The 23,960-nt window shown below is 39.0% G+C and overlaps 4 protein-coding genes across 4 annotated transcripts; 3 read left to right on the forward strand and 1 right to left on the reverse strand.

Moving 5' to 3' along the window:
* Window positions 1–4,569, forward strand: LOC110958644 (peroxisomal N(1)-acetyl-spermine/spermidine oxidase-like). The gene is made up of 10 exons (XM_022205272.2): window positions 1–229; window positions 1,095–1,271; window positions 1,782–1,912; window positions 2,034–2,221; window positions 2,427–2,608; window positions 3,011–3,180; window positions 3,392–3,477; window positions 3,593–3,705; window positions 3,802–3,956; window positions 4,046–4,569. The coding sequence occupies exons 1-10, from the start codon at window positions 76–78 to the stop codon at window positions 4,196–4,198; spliced, it is 1,509 nt and encodes a 502-aa protein (XP_022060964.1). The 5' UTR covers window positions 1–75; the 3' UTR covers window positions 4,199–4,569.
* Window positions 4,570–5,783: 1,214 nt separating this feature from the next.
* Window positions 5,784–9,694, forward strand: mtg1 (mitochondrial ribosome-associated GTPase 1). The gene is made up of 11 exons (XM_022205273.2): window positions 5,784–6,082; window positions 6,208–6,272; window positions 7,045–7,149; window positions 7,243–7,329; window positions 7,446–7,502; window positions 7,893–7,983; window positions 8,063–8,124; window positions 8,205–8,301; window positions 8,441–8,522; window positions 8,624–8,736; window positions 9,495–9,694. The coding sequence occupies exons 1-11, from the start codon at window positions 5,980–5,982 to the stop codon at window positions 9,590–9,592; spliced, it is 960 nt and encodes a 319-aa protein (XP_022060965.1). The 5' UTR covers window positions 5,784–5,979; the 3' UTR covers window positions 9,593–9,694.
* A 47-nt stretch (window positions 9,695–9,741) lies between these two features.
* sprn (shadow of prion protein) lies at window positions 9,742–12,887 on the reverse strand. The gene is made up of 2 exons (XM_022205275.2): window positions 12,772–12,887; window positions 9,742–11,351 (listed from the first exon to the last, which is right to left on the reverse strand). Exon 2 carries the CDS (start codon window positions 11,349–11,351, stop codon window positions 10,884–10,886), a length of 468 nt encoding a protein of 155 aa, XP_022060967.1. The 5' UTR covers window positions 12,772–12,887; the 3' UTR covers window positions 9,742–10,883.
* Window positions 12,888–14,400: 1,513 nt separating this feature from the next.
* Window positions 14,401–22,011, forward strand: echs1 (enoyl CoA hydratase, short chain, 1, mitochondrial). The gene is made up of 8 exons (XM_022205277.2): window positions 14,401–14,577; window positions 16,435–16,632; window positions 18,547–18,674; window positions 20,353–20,452; window positions 20,568–20,672; window positions 21,172–21,291; window positions 21,376–21,443; window positions 21,535–22,011. Exons 1-8 carry the CDS (start codon window positions 14,487–14,489, stop codon window positions 21,598–21,600), a joined length of 876 nt encoding a protein of 291 aa, XP_022060969.1. The 5' UTR covers window positions 14,401–14,486; the 3' UTR covers window positions 21,601–22,011.
* Window positions 22,012–23,960: the final 1,949 nt, after the last annotated feature.

A 23,960-nucleotide genomic window follows, 5' to 3' on the forward strand; every position in this document is an offset into this window, starting at 1 on the left:
GTGTTGACCAGCGGACATGTTCAACGGTCGCACGTTCATGGAACCGAGGAACTGTCACATTAGTGCGACTCAGCCATGGCCAGGAGTGTGAACGCTAAAATAATCATAATAGGATGCGGAATATCAGGAATATCAGCGGCTCACAAGCTCGTTAAAGCTGGATTCAATGATGTGCGGATACTTGAGGCGACTTCGAGAAGCGGAGGAAGAATAAAAACAGGCAGACTGGGTGAGCAACTACCGACAACTGAACACATCACTAGGAGTCTGACTGCAGTTTGTGTGTCAGCTGTGTAAATCACCAAAAACACGTTTTCTTGCAGGAATTCAAATGTCAGGATGGATTTTGTTTTTAACACTGGTATGTTTTGTGGTAACCCGCAACCCCATTTTACTGACTTCCCGGTCAGGCTGAGGTCTGACAGCAGCACACAGATGTTTGGTACAACTGTTGGTTCTCACCACAGCACAACTTGGCACAACCTGACAGTCAAAAGCGAAATTTCAGCTGTCGCAGAAACTGGGACGTCGTGTAACAGTTGTGTAACACTTTAAAGGGTATATATGCTCATTTATATGACTAGTGGTCGCTTAGCAACGGTTGCACCGAAGGACAAAGTACATACTATTGTATGTACTTTGTATTCAAAGTAGTTTGTATACAATGCATTCAAAGAAGTGCAAAAACTGCTGAAACACCTGCATCAAGAAAACTGACACCAAAACAATTGATATACCAAAAAAGCTCCAAAATGTTGTGCAGACTGACTATGTCAATTTACAATAACTCCTCTGGTGTACTTATAACTTGTCATTGACACACAGTGTCTGGATCTTTTAAAGCTTTAGTAAGTATTATCTTTACACTGCAGCTGTACCAACTTGATCATGTTGTTATCAAAGCAATCAAGTTATTAATTAATCAACTAACTCTATCTGTAGTACAGCAGGAACATGACTTTTCTCTATGGTACCTGATGCAGTGCTGACACTCTCCACTCCAACAGCCTGTGATGTAGACTTATGTTGCCTGCTGATGAAAAAGAAGATAATATTTTTGTTTCTGCTATTGCACAATATTTTCTCATCTGTAGGTGATAAGATTGTTGAGATTGGTGCAAACTGGATCCATGGACCATGTGAGGAGAACCCAGTGTTTCGTCTGGCCCGTCAGTATCAGCTTCTGGATCCAGAGGCCCTGACCCCAGAGAACCAGGCCATGGACATCGGAGGACATCCCCCCTGGACTCCAAATTTCTTTGGCAGTTCAGGTTTGTAAATCTTTTTTTTTTTAATCATTGCCTCCACTAAGACTTTGACCTCAGACAGTTTAAAATTATGAAGTGAGTATGGAAGTAAACCAGAGAGGAGAATCAGCTGTTCGACACCATGAAGTAGAATATTAATGTTCACAGTGATGGATTCAAACTGTAGAGTGGTCTTTCTCTATTTTGTTATGGCTTGTAATACATGACTATTATATCTCAAAAATAGCTGTTATTTTTGTCGCATTTCAGGCAAAATAAAGTTGTGTGTTTTGGTTGGAATGCTGTGAATTAAGTTATACATGCGTGGCTTTCAACTGCAAAAAGAATCTCATGTGAGTAATTATATAATAAATGTATACAATGATAATGTTATCAGTATAATATTATGTCGAGGCAAGAAGCAAAAGCACCTGTTTTTAATATAGGCTGATCGTTGATTATTTTCTGTCGCGTGTGAGTGAAGTTATATAAGATGGTGATCTCCTAATTCTTATTTTTCTGTTTCATGTGGAGGTGGGAAGCTGAATGCTGAGGACATCTATCCTGCTCAGCAGATGTTTCTTGAGCTGCTGAATGAAAGCTCAGAATTTCAGGGTCAAAAGGGAGAACCCTGGTCCTGTGTGGGAGACTTCATACGGTCAGAGGTACGTTTCTTTCAGTGACTTTGAAAAAATAGCCCTGGCAGTTTGTCTGTCAGTCGCCAGCTATAATTGGCTGGAATATGTCAGATGATTAAGGGTTTGTTTTGTTGCTTGTTGTCTGAAGGTGCAACAACGAGCCGAGGAACAGTGGAAAGACATCGATGCAAACTCCAGATCTTTACGACTGTGTGTGATCAGTAACATGTTGAAGGTGGAGTGTTGTGTTAATGGGGCTCACAGCATGGATGAGGTGAGTCTGGGGGCCTTTGGCCTCTACAAGACTCTACCTGGAAATGACTGCACATTCCCTGGGTTTGTACTCCAACACTGCAGCAACAAGTATTTATTTTATAGGTTCTTGTACAGATTAACATCAGGTTTTTGTGTTTGTGAAGGCGTTGATAGTTTTACATGATATACCAAAGTTCATTATTTAGTCTGTTAATAACCTGGTAAATGATAATTGTTTCAGTAAACATGCACAGTATATATAAAACTGAGTTTCTTTCTTGTGCAGTGGTTATGAAGGTCTCATCAAAAACTTGATGTCGGACCTCCCCAGTGGTTTAGTGACCTACAATCGGCCTGTGCGATGTGTCCACTGGAACAACACAGAGGAGAGAGGAAACCCTGTCATGGTCGAGTGTGATGATGGGGAAAGGATTGCTGCTGATCATGTTATTTGCACTGTACCTTTAGGTAAAATCAAATGCAAACAAACACAGGCTGAAGATGACGGGCCTACATTTGAATTGCATGAAATCACTAAGCTGTTCCAACATAATGTAAAACTAAAAAGAGGGTCAGTCAGATTGTTATTAAGTGCCCTTATTTCACATCTAATCAGGGAGGTCAACACTTTAATGGGTAGAGAGACACATTTTCAGTCAGTTACTGTTGTCAGGAAGATTTGTTTGTAAAAAACTATAAACACATTTTTTTCCATTTCTAATATAGGATTTAAATTAGTATATCCATTCACTCACTATTGTCATAACATTACCCTAACATTGCACAATACCTAGCACAAACTGCGTTGTGTTATTCCTGAGCAATATGAAAATCTACACTGAGCAACACTAAATTGTTCCGTTTCATCAGGATACCTAAAGAAGCACCATTCAACACTGTTCCATCCTCCTCTACCTCTACACAAGCTGTGCTCCGTCCAGAGGCTGGGTTTTGGAACCAACAATAAAATATTTGTGGAGTTTGATGCACCTTGGTGGGATGCTGACTGTGAGGTCATCTGTCTCGTGTGGGAAGATGAGGTGAGGCATGTGGTGGGTGCATAAAGGTGTACATCTACTGTACAACACATGCATACACTCTGGATTCACTCTCACCTTCACTGCTTTTGCTTTAGTGTTGTGATTTAGCAGGATTACATTTGTTCACATCTCTGTCTTAAAATGATGTTCATGCCAGTAGTTAGCAAAAAAATGAGGACATGACTGTGTTTTATCTGTTTTCATGTATCAGGATGCCATGGTGGATGAGGTGCCAGATGTACAGAGATCCTGGATAAAGAAGTTGTTCGGCTTCACTGTTCTCAAACCCACTGAAAGGTCAACAGCTACATTAGGCACCCATATGCTGATGCTTGTCCAGCATGTTTATGTTGTATTTAATAGTGAGTATTGTAGATTAAATGTGCAGCCCTGTTTGCGGTTTAACTTTCAGGTATGGCCATATTCTCTGTGGCTGGATTGCTGGGCATGAGTCAGAGTATATGGAGACACTGAGTGAACAGGAGGTCACACAAGCAGTCACACAACTTGTTCGCAGGTTTACAGGTGAGAACTGGATAACAGCACTGAAATCTTTTGGCTTTGGTCATTTTACAGTGACCGGTCTCTGTCAGCACTCTCAGACTAACCATGTGTGTTTAGGAAACCCGACCGTCACTCCAAAGAGAGTCTTCCGCTCCCAGTGGTTTCATGACCCCTGGACCTGTGGATCCTACACTCACCCTGGAAAAGGGTGTTCAGAGCAGGACCTGGACAACATGATGGAGCCCCTGCCATCGAAAGGATCGCAGTCGCAAGTAATTACATGTTTGAGCTGCAAACACCAATATGTTCACCACCTGGCATTTACTTTAAAGTTTTCTTCTTTCTTTTTGGCCTGTCTCAGCCACTACAGGTGCTGTTTGCTGGAGAGGCTACTCATCCCTGCTACTTTTCAACCGTCCATGGAGCCGTTCTCACTGGCTGGAGAGAAGCTGATAGACTCATCTCTCACTACTCCTCCGTTCGTCCATCCGAGCTTCGCAAGTCAAAGCTTTGAATAAACATTGCTGCTCTGAAATTCGTCAGATTTACTGTAACATATGCATAAACCTATGATGTCTGAGTTCATGTGAACAGCCACTGTCACACAGTAATGTTTAGAAGCGGCTGTTTCAATCTAATACTTTAAAAATTAAGATACAGCTTTACATATTTAGAAATAGACAGGCAATTTTAAATACAGTATCTGGGAACACATGCTGTAATCCCGTATATAAATCAATACCGATAAAATTTCCCTTTGGAACTTCATCGTATTCGGACCGATTGAATTAAATGTGATTTTAAACTTTCCTCTTTGCCTTTTGGATTTCTGTGGTTGAAGTTATTGCACTTAACTATGAATAAATGATCAGCTATTTTTTCACAGTTTGATCATTTGTGCATTTACTTATTTGAGCTGCAGAGAATTATGAGAAAATACCTTACCATTGTAGTCTGTTATGTGAAATCAGTTGTCATCTTTCTGTGCGCTTTTGGCACCTTAAGCTTGTTCATACTTGTACAAGACACCATGACACCTGTGATGTAACTGGGCAGAAGACTGTGAGTCAGAACAACCAGAAAGGTATACTGGTGTGCAGGAAATCTGACTGGATGTAGCAGGGCATCCAGGTCATTTTAGCGTACTAAATTGGATATACTGCGTACTGGAACATACTAAAAAAAAAAATTCTAGCATACTATATAGAATATTTGTAAGATTATTAAAATGAACCCACTAACAATTACATGTTTAGAAAAGGGCTAGAACCAGGAGTGTTGCAAACACGGTAGAATAAATTTTTGAGTTTTGAGCTAAATGTTAAAAATCACTAAATTGTTAGAAGTAAATTGTATGATTGTTAATGAGTAAACATCCTAGAATATGCCAAAAAAAAAGTAGTCTGTGCAAAGAGAAACACAATTGACACTTTAGAATCAGGATTAGATTCAGGATGCGGGGTTATTGCATTCGGTGTGGTATCTGGCTGGGTAAGTATGTATGTATGTATGTATGTATGTATGTATGTATGTATGTATGTATGTGACTATGTCCGGTCCGATATCTCTGCAACCGCTGAAGTCAGGATAATCAAACTTGGCACTGAAGATCAGTCTAAGCTCCCCTGCTCAGTTATGGAGTTACAGGTCAGCAGATCAAGTAGGGAGGGAGATACACGATAATCTAAATTGATACATATTGCATCAGTTGTATAGGGAGGACAGGGTTTTCGCCAGCAGAGGGCGTGGTTCTTGCCCTCTACTGAGGGCTCATCTAGTTATGATTGCAGTGGTGGTAATCACGGATTGCATGAAAATACATTTTAAAAATATGTTTATGTGTATTATATGTTTATATATATTATCCAGTCTATGGTGGAAATACAATTTAGCTTCAGCAGAAACCTCGTCTTGCTTAGCCAGCCCAATCTGTAGTAGAAATTTGACATTAAATGGTTAAAAGTTTGCCACTTTATATTATAGCTTTCTTTGTTCGGTAGAACCACTAAGTTACAAAAGCAGGTATTCAGTTCCTGCACAGTAGAGATAATGATTCGAGTATTTATTTTTTTTCTTTTTAAAGTTTATTGTGTAAACCTTATAAACCTACAAAAACGTAGTGTTGAGAACAGTACACGAGCGGAACGAAGTGTCTCACGACGGATTACAGTCGGCATGTAAACAGTGTAACACGCCATAATGTGCCGAGGTACCAGTAGCTAGTTGAGTCAAACCAAGTCCTTTCACTAAAATAAATGAAAGCTCGGTGTTGTTATCGTTAAACTAACAGTAGCTATGAGACTACAGCAGGTTCTCCGTAACGTCGACAAGTTCAGGACCGTGTTCGACTTCGGAGGACGGGACGTGGCTCACTGGTTCCCCGGACACATGGCTAAAGGTGACAGCTTTAACTTATCTAAGGAAGTGTGTTTACGAACATGTTTGTTGTTTGTGTACAATGAACCGTTTGTATTCTTATTTCCTTGTCACGTATTCGCTGTAGTAATAATTTAATCTTTACAGGACTCAGACAGATGAGAGCCAACCTCAAGAAAGTGGACTGTATCATAGAAATCCATGATGCCAGGATATCCTTCTAAAATGTTTATATTTCAGCTGAAATGACTTGTGGCTGTCTATTTTTGAGTTTTAACATGTTATTTGGACAAGGTATTTGGCTCCTGTGTTTTCAAAAATCTATTTCAGGCTTAATATCTTCTCATGTAAACATCAAAGAATTTGACTGATGGCTTAGATTGGAAAAGATATTTTTGCAGGCAGATGTAAAGGAATACATGACTTAGTTTATTGATTTGTATTAAACAATGGACATAGAAAATCCATTGCTTTAGTTTTTATTATTTACTTAAGCATTTTGTTGGCATATTACAGGTTGAAAACTGTTTGTTACTGTTATAGTAAATAATTATTTTGTGGCTCATTCGTTCCATATTCCTAAGTTAATGTCATAAAGCACATTGCCTGTACAATAGACAGTATTCCAATGGATGTTTAGTATTTTTGCACTATGAACAGTATTCTCTGGTTTTTGCACCTTGTCATCATCGTCGCAATTATCATTTTGCACTACTGTGTTTATGTATTCCTTTCTAGCTTGTAAATGTCTGTATATTTATTGAGTTGTATTAATTTTTATTACCACAATTTATTTCCCTGTTCTTCTTTCTATCGTCTCTTCGTTTTTATTATTCTCTTTTCATATTCTAAGGGTGACACCAACAGCCAAAACCAAATTCCTTGTATGTTGTGACCATTAAAGCTGATTCTGATTACCGCACTGATAGAGACGTAGCAGTTTAATCTGACCATTCCAGCTTTTATTCTTTAACATCTAAGCACATCCCCTTCTCTGGGAGAAACCCCGTGTTTCAGGACACACTGAACGTCAAACCACATCTGCTAATTCTCAACAAGATGGACCTCACTGATCTGTCCAACAAGCAGGTTAAAAGTCTTGCTGCCATTTCAGTAAAATCACAAAAGCATTTTAAATTTACTATTCCTACTCAAAATTGTATCTTTACGTTTTCTCTACAGAGGATCCTGAAGACGCTAGAGAAAAATGGGGTGAAGAATGTTCTCTTCACGGACTGTTTAAAGCAAAGAGATGACAACATCAAAAAGGTAAAAGGGCCATCTTCATTCGATACTAAACACTCAGCTGTTTGCATGAGTTTGCCCTCAATTAAAAGTAAATAAATGTTGAACATAAATCTACAAAATATTACTTTTATTCGCAGTTGGTGCCAATGGTGATGGAAATTATTGAGAGGCACCCACGTTACAACAGAGAGGAGGTATGCTTGAACTAGGCTACAAATTAGCTCAAACCAAAAGTACAGTACACATTATACAGCAGTCAGTGCTTTCTGCAAGAGAATCTGTCCTCAGGGTGTCTTAAAAACCTCAAGAAGAAAATACTTGTTACTTATTACCCAATATATCTGCAAAGAACTACATAAAATGTGAGAAAATCTACAAAAATACCACAAAATTACCAAAGTAATGCCAGTCATGCTTTCACAGAACTATGAGCAATTCTTATCAAATAGTACATTTGTCTCGTTAACTATATCATATACATTTATTTATTTTTACATTTATTATAAATTTCCCACTATTCAATTATTAGAGGCTAAAGACAAACATACTTGCCATGCTCTAACTTTTTCCTATGAAACTTTCAGAATACAGATTACTGCCTGATGGTGATCGGAGTGCCAAATGTGGGGAAATCTTCTCTTATAAACTCACTGAGAAGAACAAACTTGAAAAAAGGTGTGTATAAAAGATTATCTAGTTTGATGCTTCTATCACCTTCTTGTTAATCAGTGTTGAAACTGTGTGCCAATTTCAGGTCGTGCGTCTCGAGTAGGTGGGGAGCCAGGTATCACTAAAGCTGTCCTGACGAGAATTCAGGTACGTTTGAGGATGTATTTTTTTTCTGTGACTTCATGGGTTTATTGTGTGTGTTCATGCCTGCACAATATTGTCCCCAGGTGTGTGAGCGACCCAGAATGTACCTGCTGGACACACCAGGAGTCTTACCTCCTAAGATTGAGAACGTTGAAACAGGCATGAAGCTGGCCTTATGCGGTGAGCAAAACCTTCCTCGTTCATTGATTATTTTCTTCCAACATGACAGTTGGTGCCATTCAGGAAACATTATATTTATATTTGTATCATGACTGGTTAGAGTTCCTTCACATTTGTCTGTATTTATGATTCTCTCCAGGAACTATACTGGACCATTTAGTGGGCGAAGACATTATCGCTGACTACTTACTCTATTCTCTGAACAGACTTCGAAAGTTCAGGTGTGATTTTTCTTGTGGTTGTTGTTGTTTTTATTGCTTTAATCAAGGCTGTGTAAGCTTTCAATGTATTCTTTTGACTATATGTGTGTTTTCATGTGCAGTTATGTGGAGAAATATGATCTCCAGGAGCCTAGTGATGACATCCAGCAAGTCCTCAAACGCATTGCTGTAAAACTTGGAAAGACTCAGCGGGTCAAAGCTATCACTGGAGTGGGTAAGAAAATGCTAATACTGCACAAACTAATCTTACATATAGTTTGTTTACTAGAATTCCTGAGTTAATTAGTTGGAAATAATTGCAAACTTTGAAAGAGTAGGGTTGATACCACTGTCAATATGAAGCTACAGATAGCAGCCGCTTAGCTTAGCTTAGCTTAGCTTAGCTTGACATTAAGCTTTAAAGCATCGTAAAATGCTAGCTTGACTCTGTGAAAAACAAGAAAGTCTACCAAAACCTCTTAAGCTCACTATTTCAGAATTGACGAGAATTTAATAGGACATTTTATTTTTATTCATTTGCGCAAGAAATAAGCTGTTATACAAGAAGATTTCAAAATGCTTTGAGGTCGATTTTATTATTTTTGTTTCCAGGCATTTAGCTAAGTAATGCTAGCTGATTGCAAGCAGTAGCTTCACAGGTAATGTTTGACATGAGAGTCATGCTAATCTACTTATCTACCTCTAAAAACGAAGAAATGTGTTTTCCGAAAAACTCTTCCCTAAAAGGTGACTGCCTGTTTCACAAAATACAGTCTGCATTTTCTATACATTTTCAATACCGATGTGTTAGCCTGACTGTGAGTCTGAACACAAAATATTGTAGCCCTGTTTTCGATGTTGAACCATTTGTAGACCCACTGAGAGAAGTGTTGTTTGCTGTGCTTTACACTTCATTTTCACAGTGCAATCACCATCAGATCAGCATCTTAGAATAGCTCCATAATTAAATTGTTTCTTCCTCGTCCCCCTCAGGAAACATTACCATCATGATTCCAAACTACACGGCAGCAGCTTATGATTTTATAAGAGCCTTCAGGAAAGGAGAGCTGGGACAAGTGATGCTGGACTGACCTGAGCCATTATAATGAAGATTATGCAGTTTGTTTGGTTAAAAAGTCGCTAAACTCTTGTATCTTTTGTAAATAAATTAATTTATCCATATTCAGGTACAACGTTTGTTCTCAGTTTTGCTTTTAGAAAACACAAGACAGACATCTGGCATGGTATAAAGAGGATATTTATTAGCATAAAGACAGTGATAACAAACTATTCATTATGTACATAAGTGTAATAGCATATAATAGAGTGCACTTATAGGATATGGAACAGTCTGTTGCTCCTGAGTGTCTTCTGTAGGTAAAGAGGTTTTCTGGGATGATGGACAAACCATGAAAACCTTCAGAGACATGAATAAGTATGAGAGCAGCAGTGGTTTGCTTTTGTCCCTCCTAAACATGTCATGGTTCGTACACAGGTCTGAGAAATTAATTCACTAAAATTTGAGGTGGTATAAAAGGGTATGGATTGCACAGAAATTAAAAAATGATTGTGGAAAATGACACTTAGCTTCACCAATACACAGCACTCTCATTTGCCCCGTTGTAGAGATTCATAAATCATTCCAGTAACTGAACATGATCTTAAAATCCAGCCTTGAAATGAAGGTGTACAGAAAGAATGGAGTAAAAAAATGTCCTGTTGGATGAGACTGCCATTTGCAAAACACAAAAACAAACAGCAGCTTTAATTTGATGGACAAAATACTGCTGGTGCCAACTTGTTTTTACTCTGTTCATCTTAATGGAATGACTAGTAGCCTGCACCTTTAGTTTACTGCATAAAGTCCAGGTTTATATTAAGATCCAAGTAATCTTGCAGAGATACAGTAGAGGCAACTTTGCATTTCTGTGCATATGAAAATAGAGTTTTTCTATATAGCTTGGCAGTAGAGTGATAATAGGCAGCAGTTTGATCTATGAAGCTATCAATACATTTTTGATAAAATATGTCCTTCAGTTACATATAATAGTCAAGTTTTAGGGAAGGACCCTGTTAGAATTATTCCAAATTTGGCCCCAGTTTCTATTACTTTGGATGAAACAGGTTTGACACGCGCACTTTTTGAGAGGTGAAATGTCAGGACGACTACTGTGCTGGTAATTTTACCCATTTGTACAGATGCTTATAGGTGTAAAAACATTACAGTACTGTGATGTTTTTGTGATTGAATCCTTCCACATGATCATTCCAGAGCAGCTTCCTGCCATTATGGTCATTGGTCACATCCTGAGCAGAAAACTCAGGCTTTGACCCTCTCACACATTTATCCCTAAGAAGAAAAGAAAAAAACAGCCAGAACATCTACAGTAAATTGTCCAGTAAGAGTCCAAATCTAGGGGAAAATGAAGCAATAATGATGGAAACCACTTGAGAGAGAACAGATCCGTTCTGAGTGGAGCCGGACATGAGCGCATCAAAGTAATTGGTCCTGTTGTAGTAATCCAGCTCTTCCTCTGAGTCGTCCGCGTTGCTGCGGCGGTACGCAGACGCATACCATTTATCCGCACTTAGCGCCACCGCCGCTCCCGCTGCTGCCGCGGCCGCCACCCTCACCGGGGACGTCCGCCCCGCCACCCGGAAGCGAGAGCGCGTCCCACCGTAGGCGCCTCCTCCCCGGTAGGTCCCCGCCGAGGAGCTGCGGGAGGGAGAGCCCCGAGAGGAGCCCCGGGAGCCTCCACGGCCCCCTTTGGACAGAGCAGGTTCAAAAAGGAAGGCGGAGAGCAGGAGGCAAGTCCAGCATGTCGCGACCACCTGGTTCATCCCTGACATCTGAGCAACAGGAGGGAATAATGGAGGCATTTTGTCTTTAATGCGTAAAACACATCATTTATCATCAATGTTGAGTGTGGAGATGAAAAATATCATTTGATTTTGGGTTTGATAAAAGCGGGAGATATATTATTTCAGTATAAAATCAAAATGCCATGTGACATAATTCACACTCAAATTTTACACTGTAAAAAACAAGTGTAATTTGATAAAGAAAAATGCAGTTTTATTTGTCTTTTTAAGTTTTAAAATACAGGGGGAAAATAATAACATTGAAGAACTTCGTGTCATGTGACTTTAACTGAATAACCATATAATTATAACAATTTTTTAGAGAAAATTTGACTTTCTGTCCACATGAATAGAATAAAGTTTTTTAATAAATATTTGCTTTTTATTTATTATATGAAACTGATCAATTCAAGTTTAAGGCAGTCAGAAAGGCATATTCTTATAAAAATGTAGAGTACATAAATGCTTTGTCAAAAATATCTATTTCTCAGATGTTTCTATAGCTGAGCAAGGTTGAAGGTGAAACTATTTCTTTAACACTTATCTGCTAAATTTGTTATGAGAATATAAGATTTTTTAAATATTTATTTATTTATAAGATTTTTATGTAGTTATGTGTAAAACTTCATATTACACTTGATATAATTCAAAATGAACAGCAGATTCTTGCAATTTCAAGCCAAATAGTTTCTTTTATGGCAGTATATTGATATTTTCTTCTGTAAACATTCTTCAATAAACACTAATAAGCCAAACAATAAATAAATACACACGATCTAATGCAAATGTAAGTTAAGGCAAGAAACTGTAGTGAAGTATTTATTTTTATGGGACAGTTGCTTGTTTAACAATATTTTTCTCGTGACCCAGCTGTTTGTTTTGCTTTTTTTTTTTTTTTTACAGTGTACTGAACAGCAAACGTGAGCTGTCCATGTAATGCTCGGTGGTGTTGAATATGGTCACTTAAAGGAGCATCTCTGTGTTGCACATTGCTCCTCTCCATTAAAGTAGGTCAGTTTATAAATAAATATGCTCACCAGAGAAAACTGCTGTTGGCTTTCAGCCTTCGTGTATATGAAATAATGTTAATTCCTGGGATGATTATGAACAAAACACAAACATGTCACGTTCGTTGGTAATAACAGGCCATCATTTGACATGCATGGTTGGCTTGTGGCCCACTAAGTCGAAATGTACAAAATATTGTCGTCATATTATGTATAATATGTTATTAATAAAGCGTTTAACAAATGCAGAGGCAATGCAAATGGATGCATGATGATCATATTCTTATAAATTAGCTTGTAGGCTTCTGTAGCTTTAACTAATATCCCCGTTTAAAAACAATATTCTGTATAAATACACACCTTGTTAAAAAGCAGCTCAGATCCTGATGCACAGCGCTTACCTTATTCCCTGGCCTTGTTATCCTGCTTTATGTTTTGCCACTGGGAGGAAAGATGAAGATGATGTTGTCGTGGACAATGCAGGCTCGTTCGCGATTGCGAGAACGCGCGGCGCGCTCACACATTCGCATCTGAAGAGTCTGATACAAAAAATAATGTGATGTTTGTCAGAATGGATGGGTCTTTTTAAAACTTTCTTATAATCCTATTTTGGAATTGTTACCTTTGATAGTTTTTTAGTTAAATATACTGACTAATTTATCCTTTCATGGCTATACAGTAATCAGATTACCCAGATTAACTTGATGATCGTTGATGGCTGCTATGTTTGCTGTCTCCCCGAAACTGCAGTGAAATCCCTCCGCTTGATAGACACAGTAACTCAATATAATATGTATAATTATCTTTTTATATCTCCTAATATTTCCTGGGATGGTTTTGTGGTTTATGCCTATCAAAAAAATTGCATCTGTATATCCTTTCAAATTAAATAAACTTTTTTTTTCTGGTAATGAAAAATCATTGATGGGAGCCATTTTTACTCAACAATTTACCAAATAATGTAACAGTATTGAGCTACTCTTATAATAATATGCATATTTTTGTCAGTTTCACTATGATTTAAATTAAATATTCAAATTCCAATAATACAATAGGGTAGCCTAAATGAAAACGATATAACAAATAAATCGAGGAATCTAGCTGTTTAACAATAATAACAATAAAAATAATAATTTGCTATAGTAACTCAGCCCTTATGGATAAAACAGATTTTATTTTAATTCATTTAAAAAAAATGAGAGAATTCATCGTTATCCATTGAAGAGCCATGTAATAAAAGAGAGAAAAAAAAACCCTTTAAAAATGTACTGAAACCAATAAAAGTAATAATACTGTAAAATATCAGAAAATAGCTCACAAAAGTAGAGCAATCCATCTATTTTAAAGAAAGGAACTAATTTTAAGAAACTAGTGATTTTGCACGTCTTTATGTAAAAAAAAAAATTTGTTTGAAAAAATAAAAGGTCGTGATTCTTCCTGGTTGCATGTTTTTCTGTTATTTTACATTTGAGATGTTTGTGATTGTATTAATGTTTTAATAATGTTATAAAATTATAATTATGTTATGATTAAATGCTCTTTATGATTTCAAACTACTGTATAACTATATGACTGTGAACTCATATAGCCCAGTGTTCCCAGTAAATTTCCATGATCTAGCTTTGACCATGAAAATATAACAAGTTGATCCTGCTAGCAGGCGGTTGAAACTGGCTGCTCAAAAACTGATAATAGCAATGTAACTTCTTTATGGGCCTGCTTAAATGCTAAACTGTTTCCAAATATTGCAGTCACTCCTTCAGACTCTGCTTTGTTCAAGTGATTCCTTGCACAAGTAAAACTTTGCTTTGACTTGAGAGACGACTCTGAGTATTTATTTGGAGAATTTAGGAGTCTGCTGAAGAATTTTCCTGACAAATAAATTTCAACAAGTACGGTAAAAAAAAAAAAAAAGTCAAATTAAGAGAAAAAAATCAGTAAAATCTGTAATTTTACAAAAAATGTACTGCCTGCGTTTCCCTTTATGGACACGAGGTGGCGGTAACGTGACTTCTTTACACTGGCTACCTGGTGAAAAACACCAACGAAGAAGAAGCTGCAGGAGGACGGAGTTGCTGTTGATCCTGAATCAATTCTCTGTCCGCAGTCTGCTGTCATGGCCTTCCTGTGCAGAAACGCTGCTTCGCTCCTGAAGCCGTCCAGAGCCGCTCCGGCCCTGTTGTCCGCTGCTCGCCTCTACAGCTCAGGTGTGTTTAAACCCGATGGTCGGTGAGTCTAACAGCTGCTTACAGCTGCTCCACCACAATGTCAAGAAGCGTCGTTAAAAGTGCGACACGTGCAAAGCAGCAGACTGCTCAGTGACTGAGTGTGTTGCAGCTTTTTATTCGCGTTATTTGCATCATAAAACCTTTAAGTACCGAACTTTAATACAACTTTATTACTTCCTCATGCTAGCAAGATGTTGTTGGCTTAAGGACAGGTTACTTTGTGAAGGTCAATTTCACAATAAAGTTGGATTTACAGGTGTCACCTTTATCAGGTGTTTAGTGTTTCACAGATGTAGCTAAGTGACTGCAGCTTTCAGGTCAAAATGGCAGCAGTTAAGAGTGAGTTTACGGGGAAGTTTTACGATGTGCAGTGATAGTTTAAAGACCTCCCATTGCATAAGATTGACTAGTATATGCTTATGCTACGCTTCTTTAAATTGTGACGTGTTTAAGTGCGATATCTTTAGTTCAGAAACCTGCAAAAGTGACCAGGATGTACTGTTTAGTTAGTTTTTGCACTTAGTGTTCTGACTAATTTTATTCTGGACTCGTGGATTGTTAAATTTATATGCCTGGTTATTATTTAATAGTGTTTTTGTAAGCTCAGACTGACTTGACATAGACTGAGTTAAAGAAAACATAATTTGTTAATTAAAATTCATTAAAAGTCAACTGAATGTCATAACATATTACATAAAGGGGTTGGCTGCTCAATATCAGTAAATTAGCTCAGAAACCTTCATGGTCTGTGTGAAGTCCTGCCAAAAGGCCACTCGCATTGATCCTTCACCTTTTCTGAAATAATTGACTACAGCTTCACCTTGCTTTGTGATAACAATGTGTCTCTTATGAGGATGGTGACCCGTCACCTAGTTAAAACACTGTGCTGCAGTTAAGGAGTGGACAGAATAGTGACTGTGCAGAAAGCGTATGCCAGGAAAACCATGACTAAGCACTGAAGTCGATTTCTTCTTAAAGGGACAATAAGTTATTTAAAGTTCAATTGCAAGTCCTAAAATCACCATAATGTGAAAATCAAGTTGTTGTATTTTTACTTTAACATTTTCATATAGTGTTTTCATTTTATGCTTGAAGACAAATCATAAATGAAACGAGCAGTGAGCACCATCACTGAGCATTTCCACCTTGAAACTGTAGCCGACAGATGACCGTCTCAAAAACATAGATTTAAATTTCTGGGCTTTCATGCATACCAAACTTGAGCAACCATTCCTGTCAGCTTGTGAGATGTGGCTCTCTTTATCGTTATTCTTGTTCAGAAACGTACTCATGCTTGCCAGAGTTACACAAATATTCCCATTCGCCGTCCTGTGTGGTATTCTTACAGTGTTGTACAGTTGTAAAGTGAACTTCAGTTGCAGGAAGTGTCAGAAGAGTGAATGAACAGACAGGCAGGGATTCATAGATCTGCACATTTTAGAGGAAGTAGCAGTGTAAGGTTATATCAAAGCCATTTTAAGGCAAAAATGGACTATTTTCATTGGGAAAAATCATTTAAATGTGTCATGCTGATACGGAGAGACACATTTGTTGGGGTTTAAACCAACATCCAGAGAGGAATGTAAATGTTTTCTATTGCTTTGCTTGCTATTGGCAGTAAATGTTATTAAAAATAGCTATTAGACTCAACAGAAAAAACAGTGTAACAATAATAACGAATAATTATCCATCGTATTATCCTTGATGGTTTGGATGTGACTGTGAAACGGTACTTCATTACATCCTTTGTAGCGTTCAGAATGTGGAGAACCGTGCAGAAGCCTTTGATACGTAGAATCTCACCTCACCATCAGTGATGTTTTTGTCTTAATGCAGGAGGTCAGTATGAGTACATTCTGGTGGAAAAGAGAGGGGAGAATAAGAACGTGGGTTTCATTCAGCTGAACCGGCCCAAAGCCCTGAACGCTCTGTGTGACGGGCTGGTGAAGGAGATCGGACAGGCGCTGGATGCCTTCGAAGTGGACAAAGAGGTCGGAGCCATTGTCATTACTGGCAGCGACAGAGCCTTTGCTGGTGAGTCTGTTTTACTGTGCTTCTTCCTGAATTTGCCCTTCACCGAGGAGCAAATAATGTATGATAAATGGTTTACAGTAGTACATGTTATGATCCAACCTCTAGGGGTTGGCTGGATGCAACAAAACAACCAGAATGTTATTGGTTCACGTGAAGGGATTTATTTCTTTGTGGCAAATGGAACATAAAAGTGATAATAAAGACCACAAGACTGGTGAGTGTTGCTAAATCAAAGGACAAAATATAACAAAACGAAGGCTAACAGAGTTTCTAAACTATCTAAACACAAAGTAACTAAACTCCCTAGCCAAACGTAAGTACATCAGCAACACCCACCACAAGTAACAAAAACGAATACAATCATGCACAAAACGAACTAAACAAAACTGGTGCCTCACACTGTTGTAGCAAAACCTCATTCTACCAGGAAAACAGACTGTGTGAGGTAGCTCCTTGCATTTGTTGAATGAAGCGATAGGAGAAGGTATTTAGGTCTCAGTCAGTATATTTATTAGCCTAGCCGCGCTAGACAACCCACAGCAACGAATTTAATTCTCTGCCAGGGTGGGTCTAGTTACCCTCCATAAGGCTCGAGGCTGGATTCTCCTAAAACTGGCCGGACCAATCACCATGAAGTGTAGAGTCAGAAGGCGGGCGTAACGAAGTGACGACAGAGGCGTGACGATTCTGACAGAAACAACCGGCGCACAATAAACAGTTATCTTTCGACTCGGCTTTGGCCACAGCCCTTACAGATTTTAAGCTAAAATTCAACTTGAAAGATAAACAGAGGACGGCACTTAAGTGTTTCATTGAGAAGAAAGACGTATTTGGACTTATGCCGACGGGATATGGCAAATCCTTAATATACCAGTTGGCTCCGCTGGTTGGGAAGCTAATGGGACTTAGCCACAATCCGCCGGCGCTCTAGGAACTCCGTCAGCCTATTCGTTGCGTTGATTGGTTGTATACCTACCCAATTGCTGCAGAGTATTTGGAAAGACAACCTTTTAGCCCGCCTCCCTCCCTGTCGAGCGTTCCTAGACCCTTGTGCCTTCAGAATTCAGAACATGGGTCTAGCGTGGCTAGGCTATATATTTATTGCAGGCAGGCTGAATATAGCATACAGAGCTCTGGGTCCAACCGCCGATTCCTGACAGCAACAGAGTTCGTTGTCAGTTCATGAAGTCTGACACACTGTTCGTCCCCTGACCCAGCCTTATATCTAGTTTCACAGGTGCATAAGCATCCAGGGTGTGTCTTTCTTCTGACTGGTTGTGTTCTGCACATCTGACTCCCTCCTTTGCATTTGAGCAGCCATCTTGTTGTCCTGCTCCTGATCTGGATGCTGCGCTCCGAGCCCCACAGCCGTGAAGATGGTTCCTCTTTGTGAGGGAGGATGAAACCTTAGCAGTTGTTCTTATCAGTGGAACAGAGTCTTCCTAACAGAGTTTTCATCATAACTTTTCACCTAGTACTTTTCCATATTCGTAGACAGTATAAAACATTAGGAATATGATTCTATAAAAGCAAGCAGTTAGTATAAAAACTCCATTTAGAAATATCATGGAAATCCGACAACACTGAACACACAGTTCAAAATACTCAAAACCGAATAGTCTGCAGGTGTGGTGATGGCTGTGTCTGGTTGGTTAGAGGTGGAGGGGAGCTGGAGGGTGGCCCAATCAGGAAGTGGGGAGAACAGGGCTGCAGTGCAGGTCGTCAACTCCTGAGTCATTAGTTGGAATGGCTGGGGTTCTGGAGACACTCTGAAAACAGCCACAGCTGAACCCACACATGCACTGTCCCCCACACAAAGGCCTAACAGGACACCTCCCCAGACACCAGGCGGCACCCCAGTACTGGCGGCCGTAACACTACCCAATAGTAGTGAACAATGTTTGTGTTTTTCAGCCGGAGCAGACATTAAAGAGATGCAGAATCGGACCTTCCAGGAGTGTTATGGGGAAAACTTCCTGGCTCACTGGAACAAAGTTTCCACAGTGAGGAAGCCTGTAATCGCAGCTGTAAATGGATTTGCTGTAAGTGTCATGTTTTACTTCATTAACATCCTTTTTTAATGAGGGGAGGTCAAGGGATTTTAAGGTGATAAAGGGAAACAACAGACACTGCATTCAGGAAAAGATCAAAGTAACAAAATGATCCAAACATCTGTTCAACCAGCCATCAGCTTTACCTGCTGTATTTTAAAGGGGAGCAGGAACCATTCCCAGCTAACATTAGGCAAGAGTCATTATACATCCTGGACAAGTTGTTAGTCAGTGACAGTACTCAACATTAAGACAGACAGCTATGTATGCTCACATTCACACTTATCAGTTTGCAGTCACCAATTAGCATGTCTTTGGACTATGAGAAGAAGCTGGATTACACCAAGAAAACCTATATTGGTTCAGTGAGAACATGCAAACAACACACAGCTGATGTGAAGACTGAACTCAAAATGAGTTTAATCAAACAAATTAGTAGTTGGCAATAAATGAGTAAACTTCTCTAGTGTGTGCTGTTGTACCTGCTGCAAGGATTAGGTTGGTTTCCTCCTATTTTTCTAAACATGTCATCTCTCTTCTCACTGTTTCACAGTGAGAAGTCTCAAGTTTGGGGCTCCTTGTTATAATCGTCACGTTAACTGCCAATTATTTACCTAATAATCTTCAGATGTAATTTAGATCTGTAGTGCATGGCTGTCACATATAAAACGAACAACTACATTCAAGTCAACGCATTCACACACCGCTGGTTAGGCCTATCAGCACCAGATAAGGCTGTCTGTGTTTCATAGTACACTGGAGTCCTAAATATGGTTACTTAGCTGGCACACTGGTTGTAATTTGTCTTTATGTCAACTGTGTTTGGTTTGGCAGAGATTAAGAGGGGTGCAAATGTAGGGACAAAGAAGGTTGCAACAGCGAGGAGTATAGACTAGAAGAATGTGGCAGATAAACCTAAGAAGAGTACAAACTCTAGATACAAAAAAAGAAACTCTTTCAGAGGGAGGATTGCAGTCTAAAACAGAAAGTTATCAAAAGTGATGACGTGTAAGGCCTTGACTGTATTTATGTAATTTCTCCTATTGCCAGAAGGGGGAGACAAAGCTCCTATACTGCAGTTAACCACCTCTTGTTTACCTTTAGCCACTCTGGTAAACCTTCATTACTCTGACTGAAATTAAATACCGTTCAATTCAAGGTTCTTGGATGTAAAATTAAAGACCTATGATAGCTGAATATCTAATTCAAAAACATGGGAACGTGTGCTACTAAAACAGCATCTGCTTTTCTTGGATGAGATCATTAGTGATGCTTCATGACACAGTTTACATTTCAGTGCGTCAGATGATGTTGGATGGGGTTGAGGTTTAGGGCTCTTAGGCATCCCGTCTAGTTCTCCAACTCCAGACTGAGAAATAATTTATGAACCTCACTGTGCATTTTGTTTATAAAACCAGAGAAGACCTCAATGTTGAAAGCTCACTTCTGTCTTTTATGGTTTAGTTTTAGATTTTTCATAGTTGTACCATAAAAACACCTCCAGCCCACACTGTAGCTTGTAACACTGTGTGTCCAGTATTAGATCAGTTCAGGATGTTCAGAATGTAAATATGGTGTGAAACAACAAAGAGGGAGATTAGTCACTCTACAGCTGCACAAATGAACATCTCACTGAGTTCCTCATTTTGTTTTTGTGTTTTGCACTCAGCTGGGTGGAGGCTGTGAGCTGGCAATGATGTGTGACATCATCTACGCTGGAGAGAAGGCACAGTTTGGCCAACCAGAAATCCTGTTGGGGACCATTCCTGGTAAAGATTCATTTTGTGTCAACTTTCCTTCCCGTTGAGACTTTCCTTCTGTACACCGAAGTCGCCAGCTTCTAGCTTTTTGGAGCAGCTCTTCATGACGTCTCTCTGCCTGTAGGGGCTGGCGGCACCCAGAGGCTGACTCGTGCAGTGGGCAAATCCCTGGCGATGGAACTGGTACTAACAGGGGACAGGATTAGTGCTCAAGAAGCCAAGCAATCAGGTAATGGCAATGTGGGGAAGGTAGATTTACTGAAGCACTCAGTATTCTGAAGCGCTTTTCATGAGCATTTCCATTTATACTGCATTTGTACTTCATCTAGACCAGAGTTCAGAGAGAATATTGTTCTTTTTGTTCCTCTACAATACATAACATCGGTTCCATTTAACAATATGATAGGAATCCAAAGAAATGAAATTGCCCAGTTAAAGTAAATAAATAAATAATTGCTGATGCTACTTTCACAATTTTGAGTGACTTTTTTTTTTTTTTTACTTGAAATATAGTATTTTTGCATTAATTTGCATTATTGGTAAATTTACCTAATTTACTGATCCCAATACTTCCACCTTTTGGGTAACAATGATGCTAAACTGTGAACAAAGTAGATCTTTTCTTAAAATGTGATTGGACTTTTTTTTTTTTTTTTTAACATTAGACTGTACCAGTGTGTCTTCATATATTTGTAATACTTGACTCAGTAGCTTTTTGTGTTTCCTAGGTTTGGTGAGTAAAATTTATCCAGTGGACCAGTTGGTCTCCGAGGCTGTAAAATGTGGGGAGAAAATTGCTTCCAACTCCAAACTGGTCTCTGCTATGGCTAAAGAGGCTGTCAACGCCGGTGTGTAAAGTTTTATTTCAAAAAGCTGATAATTTTAAAACGGCCAAAGTTGAATATATTTCAGCTTCATCTGTGTGATTGCAGCCTTTGAGATGACTTTGGCTGAAGGCAGTCGTTTGGAGAAGCGTTTATTCTACGCCACCTTTGCAACGGTGAGTAAAGAACTCAGTTAAAGCAAGTGACAAGGGTTGACTCTGATTTTAGGAGTTCATCCATGATGTGTGTGTCTGTGTTCCCCTGCAGAATGATCGTAAAGAAGGCATGACTGCCTTCGTGGAGAAGAGAAAGGCCAGTTTCCAGGACAATTAGGATAGAGCAAATCAGGAGCTCGGCCAAGAACACAAAGTTGATATCAGTGGGTCACTTCTCATCTGCAATATGTCCAATGATGCAAAAATCAGGATGGTAGTGGAGCACACGAGCTGTTAAGATAAAAAAATTTTGCGCTGAGTGTGTGCACAAGAATGCCTTTTAACAGTGAAGCCCTGTATGCTGAGGCTCAGTATGAAAATCAAGTGCTTTCTGGTGCAGGTTTGTATGTGAATATGATTTGATAATTGTAATATAGAAAATGTGTCATCAGACATAATAGCATAGACTAACTTTGCCTTTTCATGTCTGATGTGTTTGTCCGCATTTTGTAGCCGATTTATTCTGTGTACCTTTTTTCAAATAAAGCTAGAGTGGTGTTAAACACTAAAACGAAGGCGTGAACAGAAACAGGAAGATGTCGGCTGTTTTTATTAATGCACTCGTTTATAACATCAAGTTATGATATTAAGTTACTCATAAAATTCAGTAAATTCTGTCAGCCACCTATCTGAATAGTGGAAGATTCAATGTCCCAGATTTCATCCAGTGTGTGCTTTGCTCCACTAGATGGGGCTTCTGTGCTGCTAAACAAAGGTCCAGAAAGTGGATTTGGTGCCTGTTGCATAGACATGCACTGAGTTGTACAAAGATAAACGCTTTATATGGACTTGTAAGTTAAAAGTGACAGTGAAAAGGTCATTAAATACTGTAGAAACAACAACACAAATATAAATCCGTACTTGTCAGTGTAAGATTTTACATGCTGATGAGATTTCTATGTTTTATCATATTAACAAAATATATTTGACATGATTTGAATTTGTTCCGATTTTATGCAGTAATAAATATTTAAATAAACAATGTTTTTGTAATTTTGTCATTTGGACAAAATGCCAATTAGGGAAATCATTTCTGTAGGATTTCCCTTATATTCTTCTTGATGTCGATTTACAAAAAAAAAAAAGATTGTCTGCAGCAAATGCGCAACAAAGAATAAACCATTTAAATTAAAAATATGAAGAATAACCTGGCACATTGGTCTTTCTGTTAAGTCGTCGCCTATTGGCTGCAAATATTCTGGACCACAAACCATAATTTTGACTTCAAAGAAAACACCAGAACAAATTTGGTTAGTGCGTGCTTTCTTGTGCCGCTCCAATCATCAGGAGGCACCTTTTTTCTCTCTGATCTTCACACGGCGGCGCCCCATATCTCCACAAGGCCATGGCCTAATTGATTTTTTTTTTCATTCAAAATTCCCCTGGAGCTTGCTTTCTTGTCATCCCCCTGGAACAAAACTTTAGAAAGGAGCAGAAAAAAAAACTCGTCTCTTCACTCTGCGGGAAAGCACAAAAGTCCGCAGAGAGGGCCCGAAAAGAAACTCCTCTTTGAGGCGACCGAAAGGTCAAAATAATAAATGTAGACTCAATTGAGGCTCTCCGAGCAGACAAAGGGGGCAAAACGTTACATTTTGGCAGCGCAGACCCTCATAGCGTGATAAACTCATTTAAAGAAGCCGAAATAAAGAGCGAGCAGCATGGGTCCGGAGAGGGAGAAGGGGCTTTCAGTCTGGCAGACGGGCCTGGCTCCTGCAAGGGTCCTTTCTCCTGCCCAGCAGCTCCTTACTTCTCCCCCCAAAAAACACTCTCATATTCCTGAACAGCACTGCATCTGTGCCACTCGGACATGTCGGTGACTTCATCTGCGCTTTAACAGCCAGTTTAATTCAATATTTCACTCACATTAGATCTGTTTCTGTGCGTAAAACCAAACTGCGTGCGTAAAACTAAAAAGAAGGTCGAAAGCTTCACAGAAAAGGGAAACAACATAATCCTTTTTCATAAGAAGCTACACATATTAAAGTTTTATACAAAGAAAGTTGCTGTTCCTTATGACAAATTATTTTGTAGCAGGATATAGGCAGACGTTTTCCCGCATGGCAATAAGTTTAAATCCAGTGGCATTACGCACAGATCATCCCAAGTCCTTCTGGTAAATATGGGGATAAAGCAAAAACGCAGTGTAGGTCTGGAATGCAGGAATATTATGTACATATATTTGCAGATTAAACACACACAATAAAGTGCAAACATATCCCTCCTGTTCATTATTAACAGCAGCTGTGTAAGGATTGTAAAGTCAATGTATGAACCCACAAGCCCGCAACTGTGACTTGACTTTAATAAAAGCCTTTTTATATGCAGATCAGGTTTTTTTTCTCCTAACAGCACCAGGCTCTGCGGTCATGGAAAGGATTCCTCAGCATTTTTTTTTCTGCCATCCAGCTGAGAAGTTTTTCTGGTACAGATGAAACAGGCCGGGTGGAGTGGTTTTCATCCGACAAATATTTTCATTAT

The sequence above is a fragment of the Acanthochromis polyacanthus genome, chromosome 15 (genome assembly GCF_021347895.1).
Source record: "Acanthochromis polyacanthus isolate Apoly-LR-REF ecotype Palm Island chromosome 15, KAUST_Apoly_ChrSc, whole genome shotgun sequence".
Taxonomy (NCBI): Eukaryota; Metazoa; Chordata; class Actinopteri; family Pomacentridae; genus Acanthochromis; species Acanthochromis polyacanthus.